The sequence below is a fragment of the Eulemur rufifrons genome, chromosome 29 (assembly GCF_041146395.1).
Source record: "Eulemur rufifrons isolate Redbay chromosome 29, OSU_ERuf_1, whole genome shotgun sequence".
Classification (NCBI taxonomy): Eukaryota; Metazoa; Chordata; class Mammalia; order Primates; family Lemuridae; genus Eulemur; species Eulemur rufifrons.
Genome location: NC_091011.1, coordinates 62,812,271 through 62,838,792, shown reverse-complemented (window position 1 = coordinate 62,838,792; position 26,522 = coordinate 62,812,271). Strand labels below are relative to the sequence as shown.

Here is a 26,522-nt window from a genome sequence, read left to right as displayed (position 1 = left end):
CGCCCTCCTGTCCTCCTACTCCACACACACTTCAGTAAGCCAGTGTGATCATGAAGTGCAGCTCTCCCCTGGAAGAGATCATCTCTCAGCTGTTTCCCAGACAATGTCCTGGATGGAAACGGTGCGGAGGTCTGCAAGGACCTATTCTGAACTTTCAGGATTCCATCCTGACCATTCCTGGGAGTGATACCTCTGCTAATTTCACTCTATGACAAAAAAATTTTTATGGCTCCCTACCACATACAGAATAAAACCCAAACTCTCACCACAGCTTCCAAGTCTCTCCTCCCCCAATCTGATCCAAACCTATATCTAGAGGCTTTCCTCTTATAATAATAAAGCCCACATATTTCCGAACTGATTAGACTATTCACTATTCCCTGAACGCCATATTATCTACACGGTTTGCTGAACCAGAAATTTATTCCTTCCACTACCCATTCCTACCTATTAAAATCCTTTTCTTCCCTCAAAGCTCTGCTCAAATGCCACATCCTGCCTGATACTATCCCCCAAACCAAACATACCAGTTAGGATTAAATGCTCTCTTCTGTGTAGAAACACAGAATGCATCTTATTCATGTCTCTGTTTCAGTGGAAGCTCATTTATTCTAAACACATGAAGCAAAAATCTCCTGTAGTCAATGGTATTCTTGAAAATCCCGTAGGAACCCATTGCTGGAGACTGTTACACGGTCCTATAAGAGGTCCAAAACAGTGGGTTTTCCACCATTAAAACTGATTACTTTTTCTCCTGGTGAGCACTACAAGTTTCTGCTGGCTTACATTTGGAAGCCATGCTGTATGGAAAATGGGTATCTTTAAATCCTAGAAGTGCTCACGCTCTGAGAGGCATGCAGGGACCAAGCAGGCCTGCGGGAACAGCAGATTCACCTCTCCCCCCTCACTGCAGGGCGCAAACTCACTGAGTGGAACGTATATGCAGCTCCTTTGCGCTTGTGCTCTCTGTGGGATGTGTATGGTAGGTGACATTCATCACGATGCAACTCTGCTGTGCTGTCCCACAACTCTCTGGTAGGAGAGTAATGGTACAAATTTAGCTCCTCCAGGGCTTGGGCACAAGCTGTATCTTACTTATCTTTAGCAATCTCATAGAATGCACACAACAGTGTCTTGCAAATACTGAGTTAATTATAAATGCTTTTTAATTTAACTAAAGTCATAGCATAACCGATCACATACAAAAACCATCTCTCCTATAGTTATTAATATTATAGTATAAGTACTCCAAAAACAAACCTTTTTTGCACCAAAAAACTGTCCTCTTACAAATTAGAAACCCTTACAAGACTAGAAATAACATCTAATCTGATTTTAAAATGCAATAATTTTGCATAATATGAGGGAATCAGGTGGTTGGCTGCTCTTAATGTTCTGAAAAAAATAACATCAAAAAACAGTTCATAAGATGAAAGATGACAGTGACCTTTAGCCTCCCACTTTATCTCTTTGAAAATCTTGTGATTAAATGTAAAGTATTATTTCTTCTTTGGGACTTTTCCTTTAGCAACTAGATAAACTGGTACCTAGATAATGGTCCCATTCTTTTGAAAAGATACATTTGTCTAGTATTGTTATTTCTTGTCATCCTATGTGAAGTACTATTCTGTTATAGACAGTAATGTTTCTCAACAGAAAAAGACACATCCAAATGGGTCACCTGCAGTTGCATGGGCAGGTGATGAGACAGGTAACACAAAGAACTCAGCTTACCAGTTGTCTCAGATTTGCAGATGTGCTGAGTAAACTGCAGATGTCCCCTTAGTCTGGAAAGGAAATCAGTTAGCCAACAGATACTGCCTTTGGCAAAGAAAGATAGAGGGCTTCTGCAGGGCAGCCAGTCTGCATTAAGAATCAGCCAGCAGACATGATTCTAATAATCCAACATGGGCCTGCCCAAATCAGTCCCAGGTGAGGTTAGGGTTTCTGAGCCCTGTGCCATAGCAGACCCCGAATGGGCAAATGAGATAACTTCCAGGTAAAGCTAGGATGCCTGGACTAATCAGAACCCTTTTCTGATTGGGGGGGCGGGGAGCTTGAATCAAAGGGAATGTTAGGTCTGTCTCCTTCTGGTGGCTGATACTGTAAAACGTGGCGCTGTGGTGGCTGGACTCCCCACCGTATGGAGAAGGGAGCCTACTGCAAGAAAGAATCACAGACAAGAGATGGAGAGATCCCTAACGCTGTTCAAAACCCAGTTCCAGTTGCTCCTCAAGTCCTGCTGCGCTCCTGCCCCTCCTGTGGCGTGGTGATTCTTGAGAGCCACACCCCCACAACTATCTCAATAAACTCTTCGTTTTCAGTTGATTGAATTCAGTGTGTGTTTTGGTCACTTGCAACCGAAGAGAATTCAGAAGTTAAGAGGAACACTCGTTCAAAAAGATCAGGACAACAAGGGAAACAAGACAGTAAAGATTCAGCCAATTACCAAAAATAACTAAGAATAAAACCATAGAGCAGTCATTGGTAAGGTAATAGTATTTGCAAGGTGGTAAGTTCAAACTCTAGTGACTACTCAATGGTGTTATAACCACAAAAACAAGAGATACCTAACTTGGAGACCATGTGTAGTTCTGACAGGAGTACCTATGACTGTTTATCTGTTTATCTAGGATATCAATCAGAGAATGTAAATGACAGTCTGTAAAACTGAAATTATTCTCTTCCAACAAATTTTGCTGAATGAACAGATGTGCAAAACAAACAAGGCTGGCCTTAGTTCTTAGTTTTTATTCCATGGATTTCAGAGCCACTGCCTGGTATTTTTTAAATAGCTTTGTTTTGACAAAAATGATGCATGTATCCTGCGCATAATTCATTCTTTAACTATTAAAATTTTGCTTCACCATATGCAAAACACTTTGAAATGTCTCTGGCTTTAGCAAAACTAATACATGGAAACAACTTTTATTTATTGGCTATCTATATCTAAAGCTGTGGTTGGTGTTTATGAGAAAGGTAAGTACTAAATAGGGTCCCTGTACTCTACTGGCATACAACTTGGTTGGGATAAATTCATCTGTTAAGGCAGGGGTATAAATTATTATCTGTGGTAATATCTAGAATGACTGATTAACAGTATGGGGAAAGAGCACAGGATTCGGATAAACTGAGGCACATCCAAGCTCAGCCATTTTTTTCCTGTCACTTATTAATTGTGTGGCTTTTGCACAGTACTAAGCTTATGAGTCTCAATTTTTACCATCTGTAAAATGTAGCTATTAAGACCTACCTCACAGAGTTGCTACGATTAAATAAATAAATACCAACTATATAAGAATCACATGAGAAATAAACTTCGAAAAAACAGATTGACATATTTGGCTTAAGCTGTCCAAAGACATAGAGTGAAGTCGAATCGATAAACATTCATACTTGCCTGTGAATGAGAGAATAAGGCCTTTGCACACACCATTCCCCTTTCCCTGGAATGCTCTCCTCTCCCCTCATCCTCCACCCTGTTCTTCCCAGGTCTTGGCTGAAATGTCACCTCCTGAGAGAGGCATTCTCTGGCTGGTCCATGCAAATAAGTGCTATGTGTCACTCACTAAAGAACTAAGTCACCCCACAGATTCTCATTCAAGATGACTGCATAAGATACCTATGAAAGGCTGTGCTTAAGAGCCCACATCTAGACAGTGACTTCCTGCGTTCAACCTTTGACCACTCTCATGAAACGCTGTGAGTTCCTTAAACCAGTTACTTAACTTCTCTGTGCCTCAGTTTCCTTATCTATAAAATGGAGATAATAATTGTATATCACTCAAAAGTTGATGAGAAAATTACATGACAAAATTTAAATCAAGGAATGTTTAGAATACAGTAGGCAGCCACACTTGGTTAGATGAGAGGGTTTATGTTAGAAGTAATAGGAAATGGGACTATAGGGTAATTGAGACTGCAGGTTGGTGAGGGCCTTCAGTTGAATATCAAATTAAAATGTACAGACTTTCTCATATGTGATACGTGGGGTGTTATGGCAGAGATGTGCCAAATGAATGAGAAAAGAGGAAGACGAACGCAAGAGAGAGTGCCTAACCTCACTCTAGCAATCCATGTGTGTGATAACTGGAGTGGTGGCAACAGAGATAGAAAGTAAGGAAAAGCAACCACAAAAGCCAGCATTAATCCTGTGATGGACTAGCTACAAGGGCCAACGTTATTAAGTGTCCTCATTGATAACTTAATTAACAGATACGGTTTCTATCAAGAACTCACCATAAAATTTGATGATCACATTATATCTAGTCACTGAATATCAGAAACAAATGTTTTTAAGAAAACAAATGTGGGTGTTGGTAACTATAAGCAATTAAGAAGCAATATCATTTTTAAAGTAATATGAAAATGAAATATATTGTTTTAACGGTACAGAATACAGAGGTATTCTAGCACAGCAATATAATACACCAATGATATGCAAAGAAAATTTGAAAAATTAGTGTTATGTACCTTTTGTACTTAACTCTTTCAAGAAGATCATATTTTTATGGATATTAATTCTCCTTCCTAACTATAAAGTTACCTTCCAAGTATCAACTTTCTTCAACATTTGCCTAAAAGCTAATTTCGAACAAAAATTAGAATATGACATTTTGGTGAGGAAAAAAAATCTCTACAGGGAACTCAATTTGGTCCCTGTACCTGCATTTATATCTTTCACAGAAGATTATTAAAAATGGAAAATATATAGAAGGGAGGAAACCAATGGTTAATAAGTCCTGTCTATATCAAGCACTGTGCTAGAGACTTGTGCTCATTTAATCCTTAATACTAACAATTTCAGCAGGTAGAACATTCAATGCTCAGTTTATAAATGAAGACACTAAGGCTCAGAGTTCACCACAGCTAGTAAATGATGGAGCACAGGGATTCTTACTGACGTCTTCCCGTAGCAAAGTACAGGAATTTCCCCCTATGCTGTCCATTCTCCCAAGTCTACATAAAAACACAGCATATCAGCCAGGCACAGTGGTTCACACCTGTAATCCTAGCACTCTGGGAAGCCAATGTAGGAGAATTGCTTGAGGTCAGGAGTTTGAGACCAGCCTGAGCAACAGCCAGACCCCATCTCTACGAAAAATAGAAAAAATTAGTTGGATATGGTGGTGCCCTACCAGCTACTTGGGAGGTTAAGGCAGGAGGATCGCTTGAGCCCAGGAGTTTGACGTTAAAGTGAGTTACGACGATGCCACTGCATTCTAGCCCAGACAAGAGTGAGACCCTGTCTCAAAAAAAAAAAAAAAAAAAAGGCAGAAACAAAATGTCATTTCCCTATGCAGTTTCCTGTTCCACAGTTTGGAAGGAACACTGGCTGCCTGTTATATTAATATATACTGATACAAACACCTGACACATGACAAATGCCTCTGTGGTCAGTAAGTGCTTCAATCAACAGTTTCTAAGTAGATAATTCCTAGCTCTCATTCTTAATTATTCACATAAAACAGGAAAGTTCATTCAACAATGCTGTCTGAAATATGCCTAAAATTCAGAGCTTAATCCTGTACTGAAAAATGTGTTTTAATTTGTGCTAAAGTGAAACAATAGTCAATAATTGTTACATGTTAGTTTAAGAACAGAACTAATAATCAATGTTATGACCAAGCAGAGTTCATTCCAGTAGTATAAGGATAGTTCAATATTAGAAAATCTATTAATACAACTTACCATGTTATTAATGTTAAAAAAGAAAAACCAACTGATCATATGGATGCTATGAAGACATTTTTGATCAATTCTTTTTTAAATTCTAAAAAAATCTTATTGGTATTAGTAATGTTACTAGCAAACATATATTCTCACTATACTTTAGGAAATGTGTTAAGTATTTCACATTCATTATCTCATTAGTCAATTAACAATACCCCATGAGTTAGGTACCAACACATTTTACAGATAATGAACTGAAGTTCAGACTAAATAACCCCCTTAAGGTCAAACAACTAGGGAGCAGAAAAAGCCCAAGAAATTTCAGTCTCACCAACTACACAGTCTAACACCAAGAATCCCTTCTAAAAGGATCATTTAACTAAAGGAAAATTTTAATTTCATTTAACTTCTAATTGCCTATGTAATATAACCACAGTGCTTATTTTTTAGTCAATAAAATATAATTCTGGATTATAAACTTTTTCCGTATTTTAATTCCAAAGATACTTGCTTTCAAATAAAAAAAAAATGCACTTAAAAGGCATTAAATAGTTCCCCTCATATAAATATGAAGAAAAGAGACGCAATACTCTAGCAGATCCACAAAATCTGAATAAAGTGAAAATAATGCCAAATAGAAAAGCAACATGAAAGTAGCAGTTTGTTTTTAGAAAGCCAGAGCACATATATGGCAAGTGTAAGTTTTCGGTTTCTACTGCAGATTACCACTCAGCAACCTGCTGAAACTCAGCACATCAGGGGAGTCGGGCCCAGAAAACGCCGTCACAGCACAAAAGCCATGTATATTTGCTGTGTTTGTGCCCCATATACTGTTATGCAATGAGCATATTAACTGTCGACGTCTGTTCTTAAAGGGGAGCCATCACTTGGAATTCCTTTTTAAAATATCTAAGGAGTGGTGTTCTACCGTTTTTTGAAGAAGGCCAATAAGATAACATTCATAATTGCTTGAAACGGGTCTAACAATACAGTTATTTAAGCTGTTTAGTCTTTCAAATGCAAGGCTCTCTTTTCCCCATTCTGAAAACAATATGCTGTACCATTAGTCTGTATTTTAATTTTTTGTCAGTTTTATTACACTGTCTTCTGAAAAACAGCAACAACAAAATCAACATCCTCTGGTTTTAGTAACTCATGACCAAAAATAGAAAAAAATACATGGGGGTGGAGGGACATGGAAGAGGAACAACCTGATTCTTACTGGTAAAGGAAAGAGAAGACCTCAACGCATGCTTTGTTTTTAGTTATAACATCGATTTTTAAAATATCAGAAAGCTTGATCATGATTAGCTAGTACAAAAATATATTGTTGGGCTCTCAGAGACTCAGAACCCAATGATAGTAACCTTCTCTAGTCAACAGCTTCAAAACATTTGGTTTAATCTGATGGCTGAGGGGGGCTGGGGGAGAGGCTGCATTTACACACACCTGTTTAACATGTTAAAGTTTTAAAAGGTAGATCAATTTATTTTCAAAATAACAGTCTACAAATTTATGGGAGGCTGAGGTTGCTTTTTTGTTTTTATCTAAAAAGCTAAAGAATGTTACTTTTAAGAGAAATCCCTGCCATCCCCCACCAATATCAATACAAAGTGAAGTCGATCCAAATTTGGGGTAGGGAGTTAGCTGTAAAAGATAATTATGTATTTTAGCCAATTATTAATAAAATTAGGTGTGAAAAAGTTACAGGAAAAATAACAGATACTAATATTGTGTTGTTTTATTAGATTAAAATTTGATAAATTGAGCCTAATAATATATAAAAGTCTATTTGGCACTCACACTATGTGTCAGGCACTATGCTAAAAGCTTTGCCTTCTATTCTATTCGTGAATTACCACAACAACCTGGTTTTACAGAGGATGGTTAAAGTTAAGTTGCCCAGGGTCACACAACTAGTAAGTGATGGACATAATTATCTTCAACTGTGTCTGTCTGCCTCCAGCCCAGCCCAGTGCCAAACACATTGTAGGCCCTCATAGAATATTTGATCAATAAATTTAAAAATTGTACCCAGCTCGTGAATATAGTACAAGTTGGTTGGGAGGCTGAGGCAGGAGGATCACTTGTGCCCAGGAGTTCGAGACCAGCCTGGGCAACATGGAGAGACCACACCCCCTGCAAAAAAAAATGGCCCCAAATCCAAACTCTTCACTTCTACACCACACTGCCTTTTTGTACTTAAGGTAATTATCAGAAGGTTAAAGTGCTCTCACTGGGAAGCTGACACTTAGCCTTAAGGAAAGTTTAAATGAGCATTTACAGTGAATAAATTATAACCTAAAAACTATCAGTCCAATCATGCCCTCTTTGCTCTGTCATCCTTGGTCATCCACAAAATGCAAGATCCTCCACACAACCATCGTTACCCCAATTTCATCTCCCCACTTTTTAAGCATCCCCATTAGAGTGTCTCAAGGGCACAAAGTGTTGACTGCTGTGCCTGGCACAGTCCCTGGCAATGGCAACCGCTCAATAAATATTTGCTCAATTGAACTGCTGACCTGTGGATTCCTCCTGTCCACTTCTACCTTCCTTATCAACACTTTCCCTACAACCTCAAATTCTTCTGTAACACATTCTGACATTTCTCTGCCTTAGCTGAAACCCTGTTCTTCTCCAAGAACACTGTTTCCTAGAGGGTACCACTCCCTGCACACAGTGGGATCTGAACGGCAGGGAGAGCACTCTTGTGGCTCCTCACACTGGCACCGAGACCACTCCTTGGTACGGGTACTCCCATACAAACATCTGTGCTCCTCTGACGGTCATGGCATTCAGGTGCCCTTCCTGACTGGTTTATGGCTCACAGTTTTCTCCAATTTTGCCATCATCACAGAAGACTTCAATGTCTGAGTTGACAATCCATTTGAGAGACCATCCTCAAATTTTTTTGGCTTCCTTAATTCCAATAAAACTTCATTCAACTTCCACTCTGGCACTCTTACCCACAACCATAGTCATACTGGTCCTACCCTGGAACGCTATACCCCAGGATCTCACACCCCTCTGTACACATGCCTGGCCAAATCTTCCCATCCTTCTAGGACTCTCATTTCCTTACTTCACATGGTTTTTCTTTGACTTCATCCAGAAATGCACTTTTGTCTCAGTTCATTAATTATGAACCTCACAGTACAGGAGAGCAAAAGAGACAGGTGAACAAACAACTAGAATATCAAATGATGTCCAACAGTAATGGCAGCATGAGTACACACTCCATACACTGATGGCATCCAGAAAGAGAGAGAGAATGCTAAGGGTAGGGAATGTAGCTGGGGGGTGAGCTGTAGCAAAGCCAGACAAGAGAAATCTGTGGGGTGCTCCAAACATAAACAGGCATATAACAGCAGAAGCGCCAGCATGTGCGTCCCAGACCTGGACAGAGCTGCCACACACCATCGTTCTGCCATCCCAGGGGCATTCACACCGCAGTCTGTCCTCACAAAAGGCCAAGGTAGTAAAACGAGGGTTGTGTTTGTTTTTTAAATAATCAGTTCTTTATTAGATAAATATGTAATTTTCCTTTATAAAAGCTTGTTATGAGAACTTCCATATCTCATGGAGATCACAGCAAGGACATATCACCTAAGCCATGGCAGGCTACCATGAGGTTAAGTACAGAGAGTAAGAAACTATTATAGCAATTTTATATTACTGTGGCAATTTTATATTTTACAAAAATTCTGGTCTGTAGCAGACTGGGAAAACAAAAACAAAAAACTGGTGCTTTACACAGAGAGTTTGTGAAGGAGTGACCTAAACCCTGATTATAATTAAAGGTACCTGTGGTAAGTCCACATGTCCATTCAATCTACTCCTATCTGTTTTATACATCTACCTGGCTCCCCAAGTCTTTCCCCCAGCTCCAGGGTCAGTGTTTCTCTAGCCAGGACACACACGGGTTTGGTGGGCTATATACTTCCCAGGTTGTCTTCCAAGCCCCCCCCACATGGACTGGCACAAGTCCTGGTGTGAACAGTGTGAGGACACTGTAGGATTAGAAGGATACACCCCGTCTCACCCTGCCGCTAACTGAACTTTGGATCATGTTGTTTTTACTACTATCTTTTCTCCCTTCCCTGGAGGATCAAGGAGAACTCTGGGGAAGAGGCAATTAAGTTTAAGAGATAATCTAATTTCTCATTAGCCTTCAGATAGTTTATCAGCATTCCTGAGCCTAACAAAAAGGAACCAGAGACACAACACTTTGATAGATTCCACTGGGCCCCAATTCCCACAGCATGCTAAGGCATGCAAGAACACGGTTTGCTTAAGCAGCATCAGTAAATGAGTACTGCCAGAGCATGGAGGAGGCCAGGCAAGCAGCTGGGCATGAGACAGGAGCAGCACTTGCTCTGTTCACTTGGATTATTTGTAATGAATCACAGGGGAGAATCCGTTGTAATATTAGTCTGGGCACAGAGAGACAACAGGTGCAAGAAGTGGCCTGGAGCCCCTCTACCTGAGGAGGCCTGGACAGAAAGCCCTGGGACTATGCCCTGGCATCTCAGACAGCCTCTTTAGGTTCCAGTCTCCATCCTCTCTTGTCACCTTCCTTGCCCAGTACTGACACCTCTGGTTTCATCCTGCTGCCTCAGTGGAACTGTTATCTGACTCTTGATTTCAGCCTCTCCCTGGGTATGGTCCTTCTGACTAACTCTCCATGTCCAGTTTTGCCACCCACAAGCTACTTCTGATCCAGTTCCTAGGAACTCCTGCCTATCCAGGCCAGGCGCGGTGGCTCACACCTGTAATCCTAGCACTCTGGGAGGCCGAGGTGGGCAGATCATTTGAGCTCAGGAGTTCGAGACCAGCCTGAGCAAGAGCGTGACCCATCTCTACTAAAAAAAAAAAAAAAGAAAAGAAAGAAAGAAATTAGCTGGACAACTAAAAGTACATAGAAAAAATTAACCAGGCATGGTGGCACATGCCTGTAGTCCCAGCTACTCAGGAAGCCGAGGCAGGAAGATTGCTTGAGCCCAGGAGTTTGAGGTTGCTGTGAGCTAGGCTGATTGCCACGGCACTCTAGCCCGGGCAACAGAGTGAAAATCGGTCTCAAAAAAAAAAAAAGAAAAGAAAAGAAACTCCTGCCTATCCAGGAAACACATTGGGACAACAAGCTGATACTGTGAAACCAAACTAGAGAGGTTACTGTGTTAAGTGTTTTTCATAGATTATCTATTGTTTAATTACAGTAATAATCTTATCAGATAAGTATTATTCCCATTTTATACCCGGAAAAACTGAGCCTTAGAAAGGTTACTACAGACACACACGCACTCACATACACTTTTAATAAGCAGATATGTGAGTAGCAGAGCTACTACTCTGACCTTGGCCTAGCTGAATCCAGAGCCTATGTGGCCTCTCCTGGTAAGGCAGACACTAATACTGTGAAGCAATGGTAAATGAAAGACAAAAACAGCACCTGGCCCTAAGTCCCTGCTGTCTGTGTCTTGGCCATTTGCTCATACCATGCCCCAGGTCTTGAGGGCAGAGCCAAAATGTGCAGCAGCATACTGTGAAAATGGACATTATACAATAATGCTGAATAAAACAGCTAGCTGTTAGTGACAAAGCACAAATACTCTCTCTCCTTATATTCCCGGTGAAATCCATGTTACAAACCTTTCTGTGAGCCATGCCCTGGAAGAATTACATACTCTCTCCTTTTTACCTTGTGGATATTAAAGTATTTACCATGCAATGAGTCACAGCCAGCTTCCCTGCTCAACTGTGAACTTCCTAAGGGCTGTTCCTTATTCTTCTTGGCATCCCTAGTCCTATACATGACACACAATGGGGACTCAGTAAATGTCTGCTGAATGAATTAGTAAATTAATTAGTTAAAGTAGTATTCTCCCAATATGCATTGTCAAGTATTGGTGATTAACAAGCTTGGAATGTTATCCAAAATAAGCTGATTTTAAAAAACAAAATATAAATGTAATTATAATCATACCCCCAAATTAGTTTGACAATATGAGAATGACCTCCAGAGAAAAAACTAATTTGGGAGTTAAAAGGTCTTATCATCAAATAACTTTAAAGTAGAAACAAGGCTAAAAAATATTTCCAAAACAAAACAAAAGGAAGCATATGCTCTATGAATCAAGGAAACATATGTTCCCTCAATCAGATTCAAGATAAGATCTGAACTTCTGCTATTTCACTACTTTTTGGGGGACTAAACATATTCTGTTTTGGGTGATTTCACTGAGTTTTTTTAATATGTCATTTTACACAGTGGGTGTGTGAGATTTAAAGACTTAATTTCACCTCTGAATTATTCTAAGTGCTAGTTTCGAGAAAACTGTAAAATTTTAGCTGTGTTAAAAATATACTATAAAATTGAATGTTCATGTTATGGCACAAAATTGAAGCGTGGTTAATTATATGAGAAAGAAAAATTAGCAAATTCATAATTTGGAGTTCCATTTTCACTTAAATAATTACTTATTAGAGCAAGTAATGCTCCACAGTAGTCCTTGAAAGTAATACTAAATGTCAATGCAAAGATTTCACAGATGTCAACGGGGCACACTGACCAGACAGTGGCTGTGCCCAGGCCACCTAATAATTCGTAACAGGAGACGTAGGGAGCTGTTTCATTGTCAGGGACAACCTTCAAAACTCTAAAAAAGCAAATTTCGAAAACTTCAGGGAGTCAATTTATGAAAGAAAAATTGAGCCATGACAATTAAATGCAATACAAAATTCCTGAATGAATTTGAATTAAAAATAAAAAAGAGGACAACTGAGGAAATCTGACTCTAGGCTTTATATTAGATAGCAGGATTGTATCACAGCTAAATTCCTTGGGTGTTATATTATGTAGAAGAATGTCCTTACTCTTAGGAGACACAGGCTGAAGTACTTAGGATTCCTAAACCATTCAGTAAAAAGCAAGTGTGTGTGTAAAGAAGGAGGGAAGAGAGCATGCAAATGTGACAAAATATTAATAATTGGGGAACCTAGATAAAGGTGCTCACTGAACTAGTCTTTAAACTTTTTCATAAGCATGACTTTTTTCAATAAAATCTTGGGATAAAAAAATTCTGAAAGAGGTCTAACATCATGGTACAAGGCATTGTCTAAAGATTAATTGGATACTTCCTCCCCACCCCCAAATTCAGAGACAAAACCACAGAGGAAAATCTAATTTTTAATAATGACTGCAACAACAAATGGTATATTATTTCCATTTTTCCATCAAAAAGAATAATCTTCCAAAAAAGAAAGCCCATATTCTAAAACAGATCATGTATATGCTTTCTCTACATGTTTTTTTCTCTTTTTAGAGACAGAGTCTCACTCTGTTGCTCAAGCCAGAACTCCTGGGCTCAAGTAATCCTGCCGCCTCAGTCTCCCAAAGCGGTGGGATTACAGGTGTGAGCCAACAGCCCAGTCTATTTCTCTGTATTTTTACAGTATTTTTAAAGGATATACCGGTAAGAAGGGATATTAAATTGAAATGGGTTTAAAAAGAACAAAAGCGGCATTTCTTTTTCTTTTGTTTAAAAATGGGACTATGGGGTGCTATTTAAAAATAAGATTATGGGGTGCTGTCAGGACGATACAAAAGATATACTGTATCTGGATTTCAGAAGATATCTGACAGTTTTTCATCATGTTTTGTAAAACCCAATCTAACTAATAAGGTAGAGCTCTATTCTTCTGGTGCTCATCTACACTTGTTTCTATTAATCATACTCAACTTCATGCCTTTCTACTCTGTACCACGTAGAAAACTAGCTTATTGAAACCCTGAAACCTCTACAAACTCTGAAGATTCTAGGAATTCTGTTTCAAAATACTGAGTGAAGCTGATTCTTTTTATTTATACTTTTTTTTAAACATCCTACAATGCATGATTCCTTTTACTTACAGAAATAAAAACTGACAGGTTTGTGGGCAGGCACTGAAAACATGAAGACAGGAGAATGTAGCACAAATAGTGTTATTAAAAGTGTAAAATGATCCTAAATGATGTATTTATTGTTTTCTGAACATAAAAATTCCTCTTATCTTCATGAACCATAACAAAAGAAAAAGGTATAAAAAGGGGAAATGTTTTGTTTAAATTATTCAAGTTTAAAATATTATGCTTGATTGACGTAGTACAAATATTAAAAGCCAAAAACCCAAAGATTTAGGAAACTCAGAAGATTAGAAATATATTAATATTTCAAATTAATTTTTTCTTTTCAATCAACAGTAACTGAATATGCAGTGATATACATATTGTATTTATTGTTGTTTTTTATATATATATATATAAAACATTTACTCTCCTAATTATTTTGAAATAATAAAGAAGAAATAGAATAGGTAAATAAGAAACAAACTTTTATACAGACTACTGCTTGATTTTACCTGACTTATTTTTTTTCTCTAAATTACAATTATTACATTAAAGTTGTATAGTTTATTTCTGAAATAAAACTTAATCAGAAAAATTTATCTTAAGAAGTATTTTTAATTATCAAATATAATTTTCTATTTTTGAGTAATAATTTTTATTTTCAGGAAAATAAAGAATATAAATAAAAATGTTACTTTTTAAAAAGGTAATGTATATCTCTACTACTAAACCTCATTTTGAGCCACTTAATTAAATTAACAAAAAAAAGAGTTGTAGAATTTCCTCCTTGGGATATCTTGAAAATGTTTCTATATTCTTCTTTGCCTGAGAAGCTTTAGACAAACTTTTATAAGACATAAAATAAGAAAGTCAATATAAATTACAGACATGTAGATGATTAAATAGGTCCCATTACTTTTTTTCTTATACCACTGTTCTTTTTACCAAAGTTACTAAATATAATTTTATTTCCCTTGCCTGAAAGATTGAAAACGCGTACAAAATACTTAGCACAGTGCCTGACCCATGAGTGGTACTCCATAAGTTAGGTCTCTTCTCCTTCCAATAATCAAATGTTAAGATTCATTCTCATAATGGTTTCCAGCCTATTACTGGGATAACAATTACTCCTTTTAAGGTTTGTTGCTACACTTGGCTCCTGAACTTAGTATCTCCTTATACCAAATTGTTTCCTGTTGTTTTCATTGGCATTTCCTGTTGCCTATCATTCTGGGAATAAATGCAATATTTGATTTTAATTTGTATTTCTTCACTAGCATTCCATCATCTCTACATTTCCAGCCAAAACTTGCTAAGATCCACTGGATACACATTTGACAGGGTTAGAGGGGTAAAATAGTGATGTTTTAAATCTAATCTATATCTTGGATCCTGTGATCAATTAATCAGAATGGTAAAGTAGATACCATGCCAATATACCACATCTTCCTAATTCTTGTCCCTACAGACCTAGTCACTACATAATAAGAATAAATTATACCAGTAACTGCTAACAAATCAAAAATAAAATTCAACTTTAAAATATCTTTAATATTATAGCAAAGATAGAAATAGTTAGTTTTATGAAATAAATCACTAATTTGTATTATATGAACTCCAAAGATAATCTGCAATGTTTGTGTTTTTCAACAAAAAATTCTTCAGTTATAGTTAAAAGAAAGAATAATTTTCTCAACCCAAACATAGAAACACTTCACTTGTCCTCTATCTTCTGAGAAAAAGGCATTCTACAGGGTGAATTTTCCAAATAATAATTTACCCATTTCAATGCCCAAACTCATTTTACTTAAACCATGTTGGATAGAAATGCTCTTGTGTCCCATACTTCCTACCAATTTAGGCAGCAACAGCATATTGAACCTAAGTTAAACACTTGTCAATGACTAAGGTCTATCACTATGACTGTACATTATTAAGTTACTGAGGTATATTTAAGACAGCAATAGCCTCAGGGGCATTAACAAATGTAAAGCAATTTCCTCCAATTCTAAATGACCCCATACAAGTCCTTATATCTGCATTTTAATAATTTTCCTGTCCCTTATTTAAAACTCTATTTTATAAAAACTCTCACTCATCACTGTTTCTAGGATGCCCTTCACCAATCTGCCAAATCACTGCTTCTAAATTATGGCTGATAAATCAGATAACTATGCAAGCAGTAATTCTATCAAGAGCAAGAATGAAACACATTCGGGTGAGTGTCTCCATTTAAAAAGGCACATCAGCTTAGTGCACAGTGTGATTTTAAATTTAGCCACTCTAAACTTTTTTCATTTTCAATTATGTCCTAGATCATGATTACATTAGATAGTTGTGTTTTCTGGGAAAATAAATGACAAATAAATTATTACTCTACAGCAATTATTCTCTTTGTAACTTCATATCCAATACTACTATCATTTTTCAAATATCACCATTAGTAAGCAAAATCCATAATATAGTCAGACTTACCTGAGGCACGCCTTGTGAATCGGTTTATTACTGGAGCTAAAAGAAAACGCAAAAAAGTATGATTAGATAAAAAGTCTAATTTCCCAAAACCCTAAAAAGGCTCAAATTGGTAAGTAAGCCTATAATTTAAATACAGAAAAATATGAATGAATAAATATTATATGAGGAAATAAGTATATGAAAGTAAAATGTTTAAAGTCACTAATAACCAAAGGAATATAAATTAAAATCAATATTTTACCTATTAAATTAGTTCCCCTAAAACATTTTAAAATAAAAAAATCCCTAGATATACATGGCTGAAACTACTTAACTGGAGACAGTGTAAATCCATATAATACCTTAAAAAAACAATGTGGCAATTACAGCAAGTGCTATGAAAGGTTTATATCCTTTAATAGGGTAATTCTACTTTTAGAGATTTATCCTAAAGCAGTACTACTAGAGAAGCAAAAAGCAATATGTGAATAAATCTACTTAGCAACATCATTTTTAAAATGATAAAATTAGGAAACAAAACTAAAAATGCTCATGTACACTGAAATCATTTTTAAGTGAAGGAAAGTTTCAGATTTAATATTTGTGGTTTTGACGATTTTTGTGCAACCCAAATGTCCATGACATGCAAATCCTTGCACTCAAGGCTGCAATTTCAGGTTGGTGTGTACACCATCCAGCCGGCAAGCCCACCATCTGCCATTCTGACTCGACTCAGCTCTGTGTTTCTGCTTGGTTTTGCTGACAGAGTTATCTCAAGCAGTGAAGTTTAAAAAAAAAAAAAAAGAAATTCTTTCTTGAGATAAGCAGGTAAAATTTATGGTTCATATTATATTAAAAAAGGATATCATGTACTATACAGAATATTTTGGTGACAGAAATTATTTCACAGGTGTACTATTTTTTAATACTTTTAAAACAATAAATTTTACAGGAAGGCCCAAGAAATTTATTAATTTGCTTTAAATCACACAGCCACTCTGCGCCAGAGCTGGAGAATTTGAACTTAGGAGTATCTAGCACCAAAATGCTGCCTCAGAGAGAACAGAAAGTGAAAATACTGATTCCTGAAAGTATACAATTAGAAGTGATTATTTTCTTGTATATTGATCTTCATTGTTACTAAAGATTAACTTTGTGAAATAATTCGCAAACCCAATTATTAAAATATTATAGTTCATAGCAAAATTATATCTTCCAAATTGATTAAAAGAGATAAAATTTTTACTATTTCTATACCAAAATATTGTAGCCATATATTTGCAGTCACAAATTACATAAAAAACTTTCATCAGGTAAATTATATGTTATGTATATTTTAACACACATACATACACACACACCCACCAGTGTTCATCAGTTTTCTTGGACGCTTTCAAACCCCTTTTTCACAACTCCTACAGAACCTAGTCTAAAGAGAGCCTCCCCAGCAGGCTACAAGGACAGTGAATGGAAACAAAATGCAAAACAGTTCAACCACAGGAATGCAGAACAGAAGAACAGAGAGCACAGGCAGATAAAGGCAAGGTGAAGGTTAAAAACCTATCTCAGCCTTGGGGCAAAAATAGAGTAGACATTCTCTGCCCTCCTGCCCCCTGGAGCCTCTCTAGATGACGAAACCATAGGACTGTGAGCTTCTGGTTTGAAATGTTGGGAAGTCTTCGTTCTCCTAGGGTCCTTAAGTTCTGTGTCTTTCTGAAGTGTTTAAGGCAGAAATTTTCCACACAAGTGGCATCACCATCTGGAAGGTATTTTCTAAATTTCTAAGGCCAATTTCGATTGTCACAATAATTCAAAGGACACCCTTGGTCTTAGGTAGGCAAACTCCCCAACTGTCCTGCACCACAAAGAACTGTCATGCATCCCACAACTTTTGTCCTGCATGACTTTCAAATAGTGCACTGGGCATTCACATCAGCAAAAAAGTGTGTTTACAAACATCTGAGCCTAGAACCTAACATTGCTTTATATATACACATGATTATTTTATGCAGTTTTTATATACATCTAATTTTCTACAACAACAACATAAATCAAAGGACTTCTGTTTTCTTTCCTTCTTGAATTTTGTTTTGTTTGGAATTTTACTAATGGATGTTCACTGTTTCAGGAAACCACCTGACTGGTGAAATGCCACTGGGTATTTGTACACCCAGTACAACACGTTTGATCAGACTCCATTTGCAGCTTTCATATTCTTAGTGAGTCTACATCTGGGTGGGAGAATCTAACTGCATTATGTCTTCTTAGATCCATACCAAAGCACATACCTTCTGAAATACACTTTATTTACATAAGTTACTTTCCTTTATTTCTCCTTGACATTTTTGTTAGATATCCTATCAGTTTCTAAATTGTGAGTAGACAGATTATATGATTATGATTTTCATTTCCCAACAGTAAATGGGACCTGGGATTGGACAGGTAAGAAGATGGGTGCACCAGGTAAGTGATATGCAGTAGTGAAGGTAAACACTGCGCTTTGACATCACCACAAATCCAATCTCTCATATCCATATCCCTCCATATCCACTTGCAGGGATGAAACACAAGTGTTTCCTACATAAATTTTAGGCAAGTTAACAGTCACCTTCACAATTTTTCTAGCTTTTTTTAGTCTAGCTACCAAAACAGAGAAGAAGGCTGAGATTCAGGGCGGAAGCCTTACTGGAAATAAAGAAATGTACATCTGGCCAAGATATGCCTGGTCCTTTTTCTCTTGGGAACCTAAGTAGGGAGGGGGAGCAGGATGAAGGTGAGGATCCCACTGCCCCGTTGCCTGCTGTGAAACCATGAGCAAGTCGTATAACCTGGACTTAAATGCTCAACTTATGAAATATGGAAAGTAAGACGTGCCCTCTCAGGTTTCAGGGGGTTCTTATGGAGAAAAAAAAAAAAAAAAAACTAAACATCTTTGAAGTAACTGTCAACTATAAATTCCTATTCAACTGTAAAGACTGAAGTTTATTGTGAGGTAATATCGTGATTTTTTAAATATGCAAAGTAAAAAGCAATAAAAATTCTCAAAAAAAGTAAACACATGCAGATGTTTTAAAATTCGTCAAGTCAAATTTTCTCAGACTCTTCGTTTTCATCTTTAGATTTTCTTATTCTACAGATATTCTGGGAATATATACATTCACACACACACAAACTATAGATATATATACACACACACAGACACATATACAGAACTAGAGAGGGAAAACTAGAGACTAGGAGAAGATAGAAGGAAAAAATATAAAACATATTATCTGTCTGAAGAAACAAACAAATATCATTTAAGAATATACTAAACCGCTAACATTTTCAAGAAGATATAATCTAAGATTTTAGTGAATCCCCAAGGGAAAATACAGAAATATTTATGTAGGTTTGACTCTCTCCCAAACGCCATTGCAGGGAACACTGAGTTCTGCGTTCCTATGAATATCTTCATGCTTGAATAACTGGAGATCCTTTTAGTTGCTCAACTATACTCCACTAGATTAGTTTCAGTTCCTCTGCTCCCAAGAGACCTAAAAGTGTAATTGATTCGAGTCTTCTTTAATCCTGGAGTACCCTAACAAGAAAAATCCTCCACTGCTTTAGATAAACTGAAGGAGCCTCTCTGCCTGCACAGTGAAAATGTCTCCCATAGCCATTGGACTCTGAGTTCTGCACCGGGCCAGCCGGAACTGCTTATCTTCTCAGAGCTTTCTTTATGCCCAATGCCTAACACAGTGCCCGGCAGATAAGAGGTGTTGAGTAAACACCTGCAGAATGAAATCAATAAACTCTAAAGTAAACAGAGCAAGTAACCTTGTCCCCACTAATTTTACTTCTGTATTTAGTGTGAACACCAGGCACTGCAATTGGAATGGAGCCCCTGCCCGGCCCCTGAAGAGCTTAGCCAAGTCTAGGTATATTTTCAACTGCAATAGTTTCAAGGGCTTGCACCCTGCAAGTAGCTACCTAACTGAGAAAGAATTAGGTGAAAGAGAAATTCAGTAGAAGACTAAAAAACTTAAGTCTATAAAAACAAAGGCAGTCAGGTGAAAGCACAAAGCAATGAGTTTGGTCCTCAAAAAGGAAAGCCAGATTGACAGCAGTGCACACAGTTTGCATCTCTGAGTGTACTGCTGGGGGAGAAATCCCAAGTTAAAGAAATCAAAGCCCTGAGTTGTGATCTAAGTCATAAACACACACATACACACACACACACACACACACACACACACTTGAAAAACAAAAACTAAGAAATAAACTATCTATATTGGAGCCACATTAGTTAAATGACCCTTTTGTTGAGAAAGGTACATACATCCTGAAGTGAAATATACACAATATCTTGGATTCAATCAGTATCCCTATCGTCCTATTAGTCACCTTTTCTAGCAATAAACACTTTCTGAATCTGTTAACTGTCTAAATAAAAGATTCTAGAGCCTGTGTAAATTGAAATCAGATAAGCTAATTATTTTTGACACAGTAAATACTTAGCTCAGAATAAATTAATTTCTCTTTTGCTTGTGCTTCAAAAATTAAAGTGAAATAAGGCTCACCCCTGAACCAAGGAAGAATTAACTTTTTAAAAAGATCAATAGCAAATAAGCAAATAAACAACAAAAAACTTGACATATCTTACTAATTAACCTAACAGACACAACTTGCAAACTTTTTTACACATGTTTAATTCCTGGTATTGAAAAGGATCACTTATTTTCAATATTTTTGTTAAAAGATGGTGAGCCTTGACCACTTTTACAAATACTCAGTACTCTACTTGTCACTGTTCTACAAGCCTTTGAGCAGTACTTTCAGATACATGGCATCTAAGCATCTGCTGAGATTCAGTCTCTGGAGGGGCTCGAGGGTACCAGGATAGAATCACAGTTCAAGGTTACTAGTCAAAGCTTCATGGTCTTGGTCCCACACAAATTATGAACCGTATACCTTAAAGCACTTCTTACTAGACATAACGTGATCTATTTGAGAGGCAGGCATTTAGGGGACCAATTTTCTTCTTCCTTTTCAATTATACACCATGAAGGACAGAGATCAGGTGTCCAACACACCTAGACATATGTCATGGCTGGAGGTGGGACAGGTGAGATAAAATATAGATGCTTCGGCTTTTAGAAAGTTCCAACTTTAAGGAGGTTCTTTCTATTTATAAACTAAACTCCTCAAACTGTAACTAATATTTTAATATATCAAGGTAATATAAACTGGGGAAAAAAACTTAAGCTTTGCTTATGAATGAACGTGACTCTCTATTTTTTAATTCATGAGGACTTTACCAACAAAGTCCTCTTAGGAACAGAAAGAAAAATACAGTTATAGCTAGAAGAGTCTTAAAATGGCTAGGTTTATAAAACCACACACAGAGTTGAGGCAATAACGCCAAGAGAAATGTTCCCAAATACTTTCAGGATTTTAAATGTGAGCTCAGAAGAGGAAAAGAAGAAGATAGGAAATGCCACTGTTGAAACTACATATATTTAATCTCTGCCTCTCCATATGCTAGACTGTCTCTTCTAAATCTATATGGTCGGATACATGCAAAGGGTAGATTTACGAAGACTGATGTTCTGCTTGTAACAGCAAACAATCCAGACTAGACTAAGAATACCAGGAAAGTTGAGAGCTACAGAGTTCAAAGTGCTACACTTCCATAAAGTCACAACAAAACAGCTCCAGCAAGGGATAATTTTGAAAATATGGGCTTTGAAATGAAGACCAACCGAGAGAATGATGAGGAATGTGATTAAGGGTGGTCTATTCATATGAGTGCAGTGATAGAAAACACCTATATTCAAAAACTTCCTTGTATCTTCACAGAATGAAGATATTCCTGCTATTCCAGTCTCAGCTCAAAGGACCCCTCCTCATGTTAATGAACCCACAAGGGGGCTTCTCTCTCTTGCTCACTGCACAGAAAGCCAATTCCTGGGACAAGGACTGTCAAGGAAGAAAGGAGATTTACTGTGGAGGACACGTCAACTGGGAGATGGGAGAAACTGACTGCTTCAAATCCACCTCCCCAGCTTACCAACCAACGGGGTCAGGGTTTTTCTAGAGGTGAAATGAATAATGCATGACGTGAGTGAGCACCATTACATGTGTAGGGTGGAGTACAGGGCACACAAGTGCAATGAGAAATCATGTTAGTACATATTATATGTCTCATGATAAAAAGATGGTGGATAAGTCTCTCCCAAGGCAGAGATTTTAGCAGTATAATGAGCTAGAGGTTAATATTAATCATTCTTTCAGTCTGGTGCACAGGTGGGATGTGGGGATTAGGTTACTCAGTGGGTCCTTGGGCATGATCAGTGGTGGGGAGTCCCTTATTTTGTCTTCCCTGGACAACAAAGTGGTATAAGGCCTGGTAGTTATCTCATGGCTACAAGGAGGCTCCACCATTTCTGGGGGAAAAAAACAACTCAAAAGGGAATGAATCAGTGAAACAGAAAGTCACAAAGTTCTGTTCAGCAAATCTTACTAGCCTGGGAACTCAAAACATAAGAAAGCTACAAAAAGGCATTTTTGTTCATGGAGCCATGTACACTCAGCAAGCTTGTATCTGAAATTAGCTCCTCTAGTTCTTCTCAGTCACAGCATTCTGTTTCATTTTCTCCACAGCCACCAGTGCTACCTGCAGAGATCTAATGTTTTATGTTTATTGTCTGTTTCTTCCCATGCTAGACTATCACCTCCACAAGGGCAGGGTCTTTCCTTGTCTATCAGCTTCATTATTGTATGCCCAGTGCTTAGAACACTGCTTGATATAATATATGCCAGGTTCAACAAATGCTGAAGGAACAGTACTAATGAAAAATTAACATAATAGGGGTGCTCCCTGATACCTAAAGATTATTTAGATAAATGTAAGTGATATTTATATATATAATACATATTAAATTTGTGAAACCCATAAATTAAAATTCAGTATTGGCTGAAAACATAAAATAGACTTAAAAACACAAGAGCTTGACTAGCTTTTGGCTTTTGATTTCAAGTAGCAAAAAGCAATCCAATTTATGCCCCATAATTATGAAAACATAACCTGGATTTTAGTCTGTAAAAAGAATTATGAGAAAGAGAGAGAGAGAGAAAAGAAAAGAACTCCTCATACAAATCAATAAGAAAAGCATAATCAGCCAGATAGGAAAGATGGCAAAGAACAAGAAAAAATTTTCACAGAACTACAAATATGATCAGTGAACATGAAAAGATGTTCAATGTCACCAGTAATAAGGGAAAAGAAAACTCAATTCACAAGATTCCATCTATCAACTATCCTATTGGCAAAGCCTGTTAAAATCTGACAATATTGAATGTTACCTGTCAACTACTTTATACTTTTAAAAATTATTTGCTTATGTAGGCTATATCCATCAATATTTATTGTATTAGAAATTAAAATGGATAAATGTTTAAAATATTAATTTAAAATTAATAAAAATTACACATTATAAATATTTTGATAGAAAATAACTATATCTTCCAAAGCAAACAAAATTTAGTAAAATTTCAAATGACTCTGTTTTACATGCTTGCAAATCTGGCATGACAGAAGATAGCTGGGTTCTCATATCCGCTTCAGCATTCAATCTGCTGCAATATTATAAAACACCATGTACTCTCTGGAAAACTTTACAGTATACTTTTGAGAGCATAAGAGGAAAAAAAAAAAAGAAAATCCTAAGAAAATATATGTGTATATATATATATATTTTAATAGAGACAGGTTCTTGCTCTGTCTCCTGGGCTGGAGTGCAATGGCCTGACAAGATCATAGCTCACTGTAACCCTGAACTCCTGAGCTCAAAGGATCCTCCCACCTCAGCCTCCCAAGTAGCTGGGTCTACACGCATGCACCACTGTGCCCAGCTAATTTTTCAAAAATTTTTTTGTAGAGATGAGCTCTCACTATGTTGCCCAGGGTGGTCTCGAACCCCTGGCCTCAAGCTATCTTCCTGCCTTGGCCTCCCAAAATGCTGTGATTACAGGCATGAGCCACTGTACCTGACCTTAGTAGTAGTATTATAACTTTTACCCTTATAAAAATATACACTTTATCAATTGGTAAATATTTTGGATGTTCCCAATTTGTTGTTATAGTGCTGTAGTGGACTTGTGTATGTGTGTGTGTGTGTGTGTGTTACACAAATGAACTATAGTTTGTTTTTTTTTTTTTTTTTTTTTTTTTTTTTTTTTTTGAGACAGAGTCTCACTCTGTTGCCCGGGCTAGAGTGAGTGCCGTGGCGTCAGCCTAGCTCACAGCAACCTCAAACTCCTGGGCTTAAGCGATCCTACTGCCTCAGCCTCCCGAGTAGCTGGGACTACAGACATGCGCCACCATGCCCGGCTAATTTTTTGTATGTATATATTTTAGTTGTCCATATAATTTCTTTCTATTTTTAGTAGAGACGGGGTCTCACTCTTGCTCAGGCTGGTCTCGAACTCCTGACCTCGAGCGATCCACCCGCCTCGGCCTCCCAGAGTGCTAGGATTACAGGCGTGAGCCACCGCGCCCGGCCGTCCAAATGAACTATAGTTTTTAAAAGATGATTTTCAAAGTATGGTTTGGAGAACCCTAGAGGACCATTCCCTTCCTGCCCACCCCAGACCTTTTCATTTGTGTATATAAGGGTATATATACTACATAGCAGCTTAAAATAAATGAACTAGCCCTACATGAATCAATGTAAAATCTCAAACATTGTTCTTAAAAGCAAGTTGAAGGATGATAGCTTACCTAAAAGAAACTTCTGAGTGCAAAGTTTATATAAACTTTGAAAATATTCAAAATAGCACAATTTCTAACCTATGGATAAATGCCTATGTAGTAAAAGTACAAAATCATGCACAGGAAATGTAAACACCAAATTCATCATGGTGGTGGTTATCTTTGGAGAGAGAAGTTAAGAGAATGGGACAGGAGAGAGGACACAAAGGGACTTTGACTGCATGTGGTATATACCCTTAAAAGGAAAAAAAAAATCTGAAGGGTACCAAAATGTTAAAATTTGTCAAAGCTAGGAGATTGCTTACTTGAGTGTTCCTTAGTTTCTGTGTTTTTCTATATATTGGAAATAGCCCCACAATTTAAAAAAATAAAGAAAAAATAATTTTCTGCTCTACTTGGTTTTGGCAGATAAAAATCTCGATTTTCTGATATCAGTCCCACCAGATTAGTTCACATTGTATTTTAATGCTAAATATGCTCCTAAAATATTTTTCATAAAATATGCTTTTTATAAATGAGTTTTTGTTAAAATTCAAACACTAAAATACCTTTTGGATTCTTTTTAAGGAATTATTATGAATCAAAAGTCCAGACACTGCTAAGTTAGTAAGCTGCTGTTAATTACATTCAAATAAAAAAGTTAAAGACCTGTGAACAATTTCATATAAAAACAAAGATCCAAAAAGACTGTCTTTTTTCCTTCTAAGAATATATTAAGATATTAGCAATTTGTAGTTGAACAAGTACAGAATTATGGGTTTTCAGAATAAAACCACATACTAATGTAAAACTTGGAGAGGTAGAAATTTGTCCCACCATGAGCTTACTTTTATAAATATTATGACAAGAGGAAATGGCAATAAGCTGTCAATTTAATGCAACTAATTTTTTCCAATTAATTTATATTTCAGGCACAAATTTATGTTTTTACTACAAGCATCTGCCTCACTTAAATAAAGTAACTATTTTCAATACTCCTACCTACTCTTTCCTGAGTTGTTTAAAATTACTTGCTAAAACTTAAATAAGACCATAAACTTGGATATTTTTGCACACACTAATTTACTTATTCCACCAGTTAAACATTGATTCCCAAGAGACAGGATGGTATGAAAACAAAGCAAAGCTTTAGCCCATTCCTTTTTCACTTTTTTAAAAAGTCAGACTATTTACCTTGAATTTCAAATGGAATTAAACGAGGGTTCGCAATTTAAGGGAACATAGGTTTTTAAAAATTTGAAACACAGCTAAAAGATTTAAAGACTTTACTGTTATATTTTTCATTAATAACTTTTTTTAAAAAATTACTATTATTGCATTGCCTTGAGAGCAATCTCTAGCTTCTTACATTTCTAATCAAATTTCATTTTTTTAAAAACTGTCATGTTCTCATTGGCTTCTAGAACTTCTATTTGTTTCTTTTGTTTTGAACAAACCCATATATAATGTTTATTATATGCCAGGCACTGTTAATTCATCTAATTCTTAACACATCCTCGAGGTAAGCACTGTCATTATTCTCATTTCATGGATGAGGAAAGTGAGGCACAGATCATAAAGTTTGTAAGTTGCACAAGGTCCCAAAAGTTCTAAATGGCAGAGCCAGGATTCAAACCTAGAGTCTATACCAAAGTGAAGTCATACTTTTAAAACAGTTCCCCCTATTTCAGATTTTTCAGCGTCATTACTCTCAAATATTCAGCAACTGAAAGCAATTTGTTTTTGTTTTTTTCTATACTAGCAAATTACCAA

General features: G+C 36.9%; 1 protein-coding gene across 1 annotated transcript in view; it reads right to left on the bottom strand.

Annotated features, from left to right (window-relative positions):
• Positions 1–26,522, bottom strand: part of PRKAR2B (protein kinase cAMP-dependent type II regulatory subunit beta) — an 86,348-nt gene that overhangs the window by 48,691 nt on the left and 11,135 nt on the right. The window contains exon 2 of the mRNA XM_069461849.1: positions 16,037–16,072. Coding sequence (XP_069317950.1) covers positions 16,037–16,072 — 36 coding nt within the window. The remainder of the gene's footprint in view (positions 1–16,036; positions 16,073–26,522) is intronic.